Below are 11516 nucleotides of genomic sequence, written 5' to 3'. Positions count from 1 at the left end.
AAATGAAGCGATTCCAGTGAATTAATGTTTCCACGAATGCTCCTAAAGCCATAGTTTTGTTTGAAAATCATACGACTTATAACATCTCTGCCGTGTGAGCAAGAAGGGAAGTTGGAAATTGATTTGCGGGGCCACTCATAATTTTAGTTGTAATTTCTGTGTGTTTGGTGACTCCAAATCTTTCCTCCTCTAAAAGGTCTGTGTTCTATGGGCAGTTGCTACCTACACGCTCAGCGAGGGCAGAGCAGAACAATGTGAAACAGAAATAATTCACTGTACACAGAATCGCGTGGGTTCAAGTTCTAGGTCAACTACCATGGTGAAAAACAGAAAATAAAGAACATGTTTCACCATTATCTGCCACACCTTTCAGAATGAAGCAAAAATGGTGATAGGAGCAACAGAATGTTCCTATTTTCAGGGTAAGGAAAAAAAAAAGTCTTTTCCAAACCTAATCAGAAAAATGAAATGCACAATTCCCTCCAGCAAGAATTTTATTTTTAATTTTCATTTACATAGTATCTTTCTTCCAAGAATCTCAAAATAATGGAGCTCCACAAATACTTACAAAGAAAAAAAATACAAAAACAACAGTTGTCACAACACAGGAGGGGACAGGCTTGGCAGGGCTGGAGCTCCAAGAGGGGCAAGAAATGGCAGGCAGCGGTGAGAGCAGGCACCCGGGCTGAGGGTGGCGCCTTTGAGGCTCTTCCTTACCAACAGCCCATGGCCTTGCTCCTGCCTGCAGCTTTCAGGCTCTGGAAGACAAGGATTTACCTTCGGTGTCATTTATTAGCATTCATCAAGCTATTCTAACCTAAAGAGCGATTTCTCCCCTAAAAACCGGAGGCAAGCTGGCCATCAACCAAAGACGCTCACAGGTCTAAAATATCAACGGAACCAAGATGCCTAAAAGGACTTCCTATTCTTTTTGGTCTTAAAAACATAAAATTAGATGAGAAAATACTAAAATTGTGCTGGGGGGAAAGAACCAAGGTAAGAGAGACTTTTAGGAGGAAATTGGGAAGAGGCTTTTAAGCTAGTTGTTTGTTTGTTTTTTTCCAGTTGAGTGGACAGGATCCGAACGTCTTACATTTAGCAAAAAGCTGTCAACACCCAAATAAAATCTTAATGACAGTCAGAATGGCATTCCATTTCTTGCAATTTTGCAATGTTCACTTAAGAAAGAGCTAATTTGTCAATTTGTTTTTCCCTTAACCAAACTCGGAACACCTCGCAACCATACACAACTTTTTAAAAAACGTTAACTCCTTTAACTTATTGAATAAACAGGGCCAAATACAAAGATGTCTTTCAGAAAACAAGCCCCATGCTGGTATGCTCAGGGTAATGCTAAGACAGAACAAGCTTCAGAGTAAGTTCTGGTAATTTCTTCCAACATTAACTTCATATATCACAGTCAAAAGCATTGAGGGTTTCAATTGTCAGCTGAGTGGGCCCCATTGTGGCCTCCTGGGTTTTATAAAGGTGTGGGCCAACTCATTTTCACAAGTGCTTCAATGAAAGGAAACAGAATCTATTCAGTTCCGTGTGAATCTCCTACCTGGCTACTTTTCCCAGTCGCTTTGTGGTGCTGGGTAAATTCCTGGGAGGAATGAACGAACACTCCCAACCTCGCTCCTTCTCCAGCCACCTGTCTGACGGGGTTCCTGAGGATGCGGGGGGTTCCTCTAGGTGGGAATCGTACCGACCAGGTCTGAGGAACTTCCCGGGTTGCCCATGGCCCAGGGCTCTAATAAACACAAAAATTCTGCCAACTGCCCTGGGCCTCCTGCAGCAAGGAAGAGCTTTCAGATTTAAATGAAGAAAATGACAAGATTTATTTCGTGCACTAACATCATCCTCTCAGAATTTAATTACAGCAAGAATGAGAATTATTTTTATTAGAGTTGTTTACTTTTCGAAGGAAAGGTCCTTGATGGGTTTTGCAACAAATTAGATGTCTTTCAGAAACCCTTGTTTGCCCTCATTATGTTTTTTAACTGTGACGTATCATGTGAATAGGGTAGCATGTGAACTTCTTAAAAATCAAAGGTGCTTCAAAGCTGTTTCTCCTATCGTGCCCATGAAGGTGAGCGACGCCATCGGTCACCCCCTTAATCCCAGGTCACTTCCTGCAGGGACACCTCCCACCAAAGACCCGCTACCCACTTTCTCAGAAGACAGCTGAAATGGGGACTGATTACAGCTCAGCAAATCCAAAACTGTGACAGGAACAACAGCTCAATACAAATCCTAGCTGTCCTCTTCAATAAAATCAATACCTAAACACCAACCAAAACCTGCTTCTTAAACATACAGCAAAACCAGGGCTATTTAGCTGGCTTTGAAAACTAGAATAGGAAAAATGGCCGAGATAATTCAGAGAGCCCCACCACTTACATTTGTTGAAACCAACTCGGTTTGGTGTTTGTTTTGCTTTGTTTTTTTTTGCCGGGGGGGGGGGGGGTTGCTATGTGCGTTTATATCCCTAAATGTAGAGTTTTTAAGAAAAGTAATTTCTCTCTGAATTCTAAATCATTATCAGGGTTTAATAAAATTTACCCAAATGCTCATGTCAATAAATGTTTATTAAATCAGAAATCACAAGTGAATTCACAACTTCTTTGCCATAAATGCTATATAATACAGACATTAAATTTCTTGCCTAAGTATGCCATTAAAGTTCCTTTTTACGCACCATTGTTTTGGGTTTCCAGACATACACAGGCATCTAGTTCCTAAAATGCCCAGCACGACTGGAACGTCCAGGTAAACAGTAGTGGGGCGTAATGAGAGGTCACAGGGCCCCCTCTTCAAATAGCTTCAACAAAACAAATGGCCAGAAGTAAAAAGTGTCTCTGTGCTTTGCTATAATAAGATTCAAACACAGGATTCCAAGAATTCCACCTGTTTCCAATTAGATACCAGAATTGCTTGAGTGTTTAAACTACGTTCACTTGCTACTTATACAAAACAATTCTTCCGGGTTTTTTGAACGTTTTAAGTAATGTTAAAATAAGATTAAGGGTCTGGTTTAAACAATCAGAGGCAGGGGAATTTCAGTTGAAACCAAAACTCTCTCTCAGCAGCCATAATGCAGAGCTTCAGACAAAACAAGAGAACAAGATAACCCATTTCTATCTTTGACAATTACTTGTAAAAATCAGACCTTTCACAGGAAAAGCAACTATGTTTACATTTTTATACCATAAATGAACTATAAATAGGTTTTTAGGTAATTTCTAAAACAATGCAGAATCCTATATAATAAACTAACTTGAAGGTCAAGTTTGTGGTACAGGCCATCAGATACACCTGCCTTTTAAGTATGTGAAATTTACATGACGCCAAATGCATGGTGTAAAACAGGAGTACAGGTAGGAATTTGGCCTAGCTCTGTCCGATTTTTCATGTGATGAATTTCTCTTTTTACAAATGTGCCAGCTTCCCTCTAACAAATTTGTCCTTCCTTCGTTTCACTGAGATGTTCCTTGTGCTTTATAAATGAGCTGAAACGAATATAGATTTCCTACTTCCAGCCTTGTTCGGTCTCCTAAGACGGACCAGGAGCACAGCCTTGGGAGCAGTTATGATTGTTGACTGCTACAGGTGGACCGGGAAACGGGGGGGGGGTTGGTCAGGAAGCACAGACCAGCCCTTCTGCACAGCTCCTGCAGAAACCCTGCTGGGTCTGTTTTAATTGTACACAACAGGGCGGGAGACTTTTTCAACAGCCATTAAAGGTCTCCACTGGCTCCCCAGACAACATTTTTAAGGTTAGCTCAGTGGATTAGGAGAGAGTAATTCCTGAGGGGATTGGCAGTTTGTCCCCTTGCCCTTCCAACTTCCTCAGGTAGCTAACTACTGGCAAGAGCTATGTGAAACTGGGGAAGGAGGCAAAGGGGGACTCGACAGACCCAACTGTATCAGAAGCTCTTGCATAACCCCATCCCTTCACGGCCTTGCACCTTAAAAAAAAAAAAAAAAAAAACTACACATAGTTTCACAGAGAGGGAAAAAACCTTTAATCCACTGACAACGACCCCCTCCCACACCCAATCTCAAAGACACCGATATTAAAAGAACCAAGAAAACAAAGACAGCAGCTGTGTAGAACTCCTTGATGATGTTTCCTCGGTAGTTTCTAAAGGGTACTGAATGGGATACGTATTGTAATCAAGATAATATACTTCTGGGGAACACTGCCATAACAGGAAAACGCAAATTAAAACCCATCAGAGAAACAGACTTTCGACAAACCTGGAATTATTTTCTGATTTTGAAAAAGGAAAAACGTTTCAAGGTTACTTTTGGGGAGACTCCTTAAAGGGGAGCACCAGTCATCACGTAGGACTAACGCCCCCATGGGAAGCCAGTCACTGGCAGGCCCCGTCCCCAAAAGCTTCGCTCACACACAGTTACATGAGCTTGTTTTAGAAAGTGTCCTCTTTTCAAACATGTATTTAAAAGGCAAATTTATACAATGGTGTTTTTCTTGTTACCCAAAAAAAAAAAAAAGCCTGGTTTTTACAAGTCTGGGATAGGATAAAAAACTTGTCCAACTAGTCTTAGCAACACCAAAGCACTGACACTTCCATACCACAAGCCTTTGGGACTAAAAAGGAAACGAAATAGAGCTCAATCTTCAGAAGCTCTCTTCCTGGGCACTCAGTCCACATCCCAATGCAGCTTCAAGACCAAGCAGAGGGACAAGAACTCAGGCCCGGCTCACTGGGGCACAGCAGAGGCATGGGAGGGGCTCAACTGTCTGGTCTCCAGCAGACCCGCAGAAGTCTCCAACCTGGATCTGAGTCTAGTCTCTACCCTCAGGTGGCAGCGCCACAGCCCATACGGGGCTCTGCAGGCAACCCGATCTCTGGGTCAGGGGCTCTGGAAAGACGAGAAGAGTCTGAAACTAATGAATTCTCTCTTCTCAAACTGCAGTCTCATTGGCTCACTTACTCTGTGGGAACAGAGATGACGTTAAACTGGATACCAACTCAAAAGGCCTCTTCAGGGCCCAGAGAAAGAACCAGTTTAGCCTTATACTTGAACTCTGGCATTCCATAGCCAAATGAAGGTTCTCAGACCTGCGATGGAGTGGCAACAGGAAATCATCTAAGGCCAAATCTTTATCTACCACCCAAAGTCAATGGATGCTCCGTACAGAGAATGATAGTGATGCTCGCTCCCATAATCTGCTTTTTCAAGACCAATACCTTAAAGTTCATTCACGTAAACTGACAAGGAAACTTCCAACCCAATCCTGCAGTTACAGTTAAACATCCTCATGATATCCTGAAGCAGCTAATCACCAGCCGATTTGGGGTGTCAAAGAGTTCATAAAATCTAATACCTCTCTGGAAACCAAATCCATCTCCCATGGAGTTTTGCCAAGATGCTTAAAAAATAAACCTCACTGATGTTCGGCTAAATGTCCATTTAGGAAGACAAGGGAAAAAAATTAAGGTTTGTCCTTCAAAACTCCACAACGGGTTTTACAGTAAACACAGGAATTAAATTATGGTAAAAGGGAGCTATTTTTACTAAAACAGGGTAGACCAATTTATCAAAAATGCCATTCGGCTGTGTTCATTACATTCAGGAATCTAATTTACACAATAGACACTTTGGAGTAATCTATTTTAGTCAATAAATACTCAAACTCCTTTAAGTTTTAATCTTATCGGAAATACATATTTCACATAGTCCTCTTCCTAGTTAAGCGAGAAATTTCAAGAAATTTCATAACGACTATGAGTCTGCTTTATCGTCCTCACGTAGGCAGGAACAGAAAACAAGCATATACAATTAAAGTTGTCAGACTCCATTTATATAGGTTTTAATCCAATCCGCTTCATTTCATTCGAGGCTGCATCTGGAGTTGATTTGCTTCCCTCCTAAAAGTATCGTAGGTCACTATCACCGGTCCTCCGGGTTAGGAAAGTTCGGTCAAGTTTACCTTCCCGCACTCCTCAGACTTGGGCGCCGCGGCCGTCCCCTAAGGGACGCTGGGTGACCCCCGGAGCACCGGACGGCCCTGGGCCCTGGCGAGCCGCAGACCAACCTCCCCTCCCGCCCCCCCCCACCCCCCCCGCAGCGCTCCCTGGGCTTCTGGCCCACACGCCGCTCACCTTCAACTTGGCTCCGGCTACGCACAACATCCACCTGGCAGAGTCCCGGGGCTGTCCAGGCGCCGCGAGCGCGGAGCCGGCAGGTTCGGGGTGAACCCCAAGGGTGCGCCGCTCCTCTGGGTGGGGGGTGGCAGGCAGGAACGCGCCCCCTGGGCACCGCGGCGGCACCGGGGCCGGATGAGGGGCCCCCGCATGATCCCCCCACGGCGCCCCGGGCTCGGCGCGCGGACCGTGGCCCAGCACGCCATAGTCGAGGGGGGCCCCCGGGGCTTTGCCTTCGAGAACCCGACCCGAGAAGGCATTTCGGAGAGGACCAGCCGCGCGCTCCATTGCCACCGCGGACCCTGCGGGGGGGCGCCAGGGCCCCTGAGAAGAGGGCCGGAGCGGAGCGGGCGGGTCACGGAGGGCTGCGGGAGCCCCTGGGCTCGGGGCTAGAGCCGCCGGGACAGGCGGCGGGGAGGAAGCGTCCCCCACCCGGGCCAACGGCGCGCCGGGGCGCAGCGCGGGGCCTGCGCTCGGGGAAAGTTGCTGCCCTCCGCCCGCACCGGCTCCCGCCGGGCGCTCCGACCCACGGGCTCCGCGCGCCGGGCGCCCGCCGCCCCTCGCAAGTTTCCCCCAAGCGCCCAGACCGGGGTCTCTGGCCGCGGAGGGGCCAGTCCGCGCCACTCGTGCAGGCACACAAAAGAGCGGGGCGGCTGCGGGTGGCCCCGGGGCGCCCGCCCGGACGTAAACAAACCCCGGGGTCCGCTCGGAGAGCCCAACACCGGGTGCGGGAGCGGCGGCGCGGCCCCGGCCCGCTGACAGCCCGGCGCGGCGGCCGGGGCCCGGGCCGGCCGGGGCCGGGGCCGGGGCGCGCGGACGCCCGGCCACCCGCCCGCCCGCCCGGCCACCCGCCCGCCTGGCCGGAGCCGGGCCGCGCCGCCGCCGCCGCCGCCGCCGGTGGCCGCTCTGACCCTCCCCCGAGCCGGCGGCACCACAGCGCCACCAGCCCCAGCTCCGCCGCGCCGGCGGCAGTGGCGGCGGCGGCTCCTCCTGGAGAGGCAGGCACTTCACCCCCCACAGCAACTCCCCACAAACTTTCCCCGGGAATACGGCGGGCCGGGGGCGCGGGGCGCGCGGCCGGGCGCCGCCGCCGGGCCGCAGCCCCCTCCCGGCGCAGCGCCCGCCGCCGCCGCCGCCGCCGCCCGCCGCCGCCCGCTCCCCAGTCGCGCGCGCACCCCGCGGGCCGCCGGGGCCGCCCCCCTCCCCGGTCCCGCGGCGGCGGCGGCGGCGGTGGCGGCGGCGCAGGGCCGGGGGGGCGCCCGGGGTGGGGGCCGACACCGGGGGCAGCGGTGGTGGCGGCGGCTCCCGGCGCCATCTTGGGCTGATCGATGAATTGAACAAAGAGGATCAATTTCTGATCAAGCGAGTTATCAATGGGGGCCGGGGAGCGAGAGGGACTTGTCCCCGACTCGGCCCCGCTTTCCCCGGCACCCCCCTCCTCCCCGCCGCCGCGGCCCCCCGGCGGCCGGGCAGCCCGGGGCCCCGGGGGAGGCCGCGACCGCCCGCAGCCCCCACCCCCGGGCGAGAGGCCGAGCGAGCAGAAGCCTGACCTGCAGCTGCTGTAAATCAAAGCGCTTCCAATATTGAAACATCGATCCCACATTGGCCGCCATCTTGAGACATATTGAGACGGAGTGAGAGGCTGATAGAGAGGGGGCTGGAGTTCAGGAGCCGCCAGGAGGCAGCAGGCGGGCGGCGCCAAAACCCGGCCTGGAGCCGGCCGCCGCCGCCGCCACGGAGGACGCGGACTCCTCCTCACGGCGCCGCCGCAGCCATGGCGAGCCCGAGCCGGAGCCGGAGTCGGAGCCCGAGGGCGCGGCGGCCGCCGCGAGGCCTGGCGCGCGCGGCCCCTGCCCCCTCCCCCCCGGCGTCCGGCGCCCGGCCCGCGACCCCCGCCCCTCCCGAGCCCCCTGCCCCCAGCGGGCGGCGGGCGGCGGCCGCCGGCCCGGCCCCGAGGGGGCGCTGGAGGGCGGCGGGAGGGGCGCCCGGGCCCCCGCGGGAGGCCCCGGGCCCGGCTCACCTGGGGCGTGCTTGGGGGTCGCGGGGGCAGGCGGCGGCCGAGCGTAACCGCTCCGGGGCCCTCGGTCGGGGCTTTCGGCCGCGTCTGGGAGCGCCGGAGCCGCGCGGCTTTCGCTTGCCCTCCTGCGGGCCCCGAGCGCGCGGAGCCGCCGCGACCACCTGCCCGAGCCCCGACCCCGCGCGGGCCCGGCCCACGGCTGCCCCGCGTGTGCGAGGCACGCTGGCCGGCGGCTGCCGCACACCCACTGCACTGGGCCCCGGCCGGACTCGGGCCGAGCCCGCCTGGGACAGCGTTTCAAGTTGGGGGGGGGAGTGGAGTTGGGGTGAAACCAGCCCTGATCCTCCTGTCGCTGCACACGTTAATGCCCAGAACGGTGGCAGCGCGGTCCCCGCGACGGACCGAGGCGCACCGCAATCCCGGTGGCCAGGGGTCCGAGCGGCCCCCATCCGCCCGAGCTGCGACCGCTTAGGCCAAGACAGGAAAAGTCTTGGCGCACCGTTGTGTATCCCCCCGCACCGCTTCAGCGGAACAGCCCTGGAAACTTCCTGCAGTTCAAGACACTTCGGTTTTCACTCCTTTTGGTGCAGAAACTTGGAAAGAGTAGGTGCACTTACACCAGACAGCATGGTCCCTGGTTACAGAAATGCTAAAATTTAAACCCAAGAGTCAATTTGCTTTTGATTTTTTTTCGCAGAAACCTGGAAAAAGCACACGTTTTATGATCGTCATCTTTAATTGATTATACACACGTGTGAGTTTGACTTTTCCAGGAGGAACACTGTACTTTTACTCTCCCGCACTTCATTTGACGTGTAATTAGTTAAAACAAACCCCCAGATTCCTTAATCTTGAAAATTATAGATAAATAAAATTCGTATGGAATGCAAAATAAAACATGTAAGTAGGATATAACTGCTTTTCAGCTAAGTTCGAGGGCTTAGCGCCGATCGTGGGGGTGAAATAATTGTTTTTGAATGAACGGCCTGGAAATCAAAGGCCACAAGATTTAGAGAACACACGTGCCCCAGGTCTCGCGCTGCCGACCAGGAGCCTCTGTCGTCAACGCGCAGTTCCCGAGGTCGGCCGGGGGGTTCCCTCGGCGTCCCGTTCCTTCGACTAGCAGAGGGGGCAGGAAGCAGGTGGGTGGGAGCGCGCGGGCGCGGGGCGGGGGCGTCGCGAGCCTCGGCCGCAGATGCTGTGACGCCGCACGGGGCAGGGCAGTGGCGACCTCGGGAACGCCGAGGACCGCCTCGATGTGGGGCGCCCGAGCCCGCGCGCGCAGTCGGCCGGCGGCCGCGCTGCAGCTCCGACCGCGCCGCCCGGTAGAGGGCAGCGGCGCCCCGACACTCGCGTCCTCGGGTCCCCGCGCACGTGCCCACCCGCGCGCCCCGCGCCTGGCCACGCCCTGTCCCGGAGCCCGGCCCCAGGCGGGAAACTGCACTGCCACCTCCGGGGAGTCCTGTCCCGACGAGATGGCACGTCTAACGATCTCCCCCCGTATCCCACTCTTGGGGGTACGTCTGCGCTCCCCTCCTATTTGTGCGGTGGCAAGCAGGCGAGACCTCGGAATTGCCCTAAAGGTGGCTAGACAAATAAAATGTGCAAGGGCTTAAAGAAAAAAAACAAAACAAAACAAAAAAACCTCCCGTGGGGAAGGCTCAAGGAAGGATCAGGGAAATGGTTTGGATTTGGTGCAGATGTTCTCAATCTAATTATCGTGTCGATCCCCTGGGTTTGAACCAAAAAAAAAGTGAAATATATATGACCTGTGTAATATTCCAGAAGTACATCTGGTTGGAATTCAGGGTTCTGAATCCACTGCAATATTTTAGAAATAAATTTGATGAGTATTAGATACCCTTGTTACATTTCTGGTTATATTTACGTTATTTGCATGCTAACTTGACTTAGTAGAGAAACAGTACACTGGCTCAAAGGTCAAGCTCTATTTAAATAACATTTAGGTGTCTTCTACCAAAGTTTTGCGTTATTACAAGGCTTCTTGCTCTCCTGGGGGGAAAAGGGCGGGGAAGGGGGGAGTGGCTGGATAACTTTGCCAACATCACAAAATGTTACCACTTTAAAATGGCATTCAAAATAAACCACTGATCAAAAATTATCTTAGCAGAGTGAAGTAATCAGCAGGGACCTATGAAAGTACATTTTATTTTTCTTGAGTGTAAACATAGGATCAGAACAAACTATATCTATTTCTAAAGACTATTTTCTTTGTTATTTTTTTCAGCTTGACTTTGTCTCGCCATTATAGAAGGTTAGGACTCGCTGACATCCAAACATAGTAGATCTACAAAACTGTATTCTGTATAAAATATTAAGAAGATGGAAAGGCTTTAGGACTTGGACCTCCATTAGGACCCACAAAGACAGTAAGATGTGGCTAGAACCCCCTAGAACAAAGTATGAGAAAGAGACAGATTAGCAAGATAACTGGCCCACTACAGAGAAGCATCTTGACTAAAAGTTATTCTTACAATGGAGCACAAGGAAAACAATCCAGAGGCATTCTTTTCACTTTTTGATGTTCAGGCTCTCCCTTTAGGGAAAGAAAGCTCACAGTTCCCAAGTTTGTGACTAATTCTCCATCCTCAGCTTTTAAAAATCAAGCCCCAAGTAACCAGATGGGGGGAAAGAGGGAAGGGGGAGTAACCAAAACTATGTTTGTTCTTGACACCTTTAAATGAAATACAGCTTAGCACCAAATAAGGCAACTAGCAACTAGGATCTGAGTCCAGAATTCCTAAATTTCTTTTCTGACCCATTTTGTTTTGCCTCAGAAAAATACAGGGGCCATATTGGAGGTGTGATAATACTGATGAATGTAAATTACAAAAAATGGTAAAGCACTTTTAGAAATTTACCTTCTCCTACCCTCCTGGCATCAGTGGACCCTCCTATCTCCTGACATCTACACATAGTTGATTAAATCCTGAGGTGAAAACTGGCAAATTCTCTAAAATACCATATGGGTTGATGATGACTAAATTGGTCCTCTTTCGCAGCCCCCAAGAAAGGAAAATACATTGCCTTGTTTTCTAAAGATTCTAGGTTAGTAATTGTTCTGATACACTTAACCTAATTTTTTGAGGGAATTAACCGTCAAGAAATTCTTCCAAACTGAAAAATGTCTTACCATGTAGAGCATTATAAAAAAAAAAAAAAAAAAGCCATACTCTATCTCTCACAAAAGAGGCTTTATGTTCTGAGCTCTTATTTATAAGGGACTCATAAAACAAAGTTTCACCTAGAAACTTTATCTCCAGAAAAAGTTGGAAAATGACCTAAACTCTGCAAATAAT

The 11516-nt window shown here is 51.2% G+C and overlaps 1 protein-coding gene across 9 annotated transcripts in view; it reads right to left on the bottom strand.

Annotated features, from left to right (window-relative positions):
- Positions 1-7991, bottom strand: part of CUX1 (cut like homeobox 1) — a 352135-nt gene extending 344144 nt beyond the window's left edge. For 4 of the 9 annotated variants that reach the window (XM_081819436.1, XM_081819438.1, XM_081819439.1 and 1 more), the window contains exon 1: positions 6138-6916. In XM_081819436.1, coding sequence (XP_081675562.1) covers positions 6138-6467 — 330 coding nt within the window. In that variant the 5' untranslated portion in view covers positions 6468-6916. Of the gene's footprint in view, positions 1-6137; positions 6917-7729 lie in introns of those variants that run through there. The other 5 variants (XM_081819440.1, XM_081819443.1, XM_081819442.1 and 2 more) reach the window with 5 other exon arrangements.
- Positions 7992-11516: the final 3525 nt, after the last annotated feature.

Source organism: Leptonychotes weddellii, chromosome 5 (assembly GCF_054177405.1).
Source record: "Leptonychotes weddellii isolate Sample4059 chromosome 5, ASM5417740v2, whole genome shotgun sequence".
Lineage (NCBI taxonomy): Eukaryota > Metazoa > Chordata > Mammalia > Carnivora > Phocidae > Leptonychotes > Leptonychotes weddellii.
The sequence above is the reverse complement of the archived record's forward strand: the minus strand, read 5'-3'. Positions and strand labels throughout refer to the sequence as shown.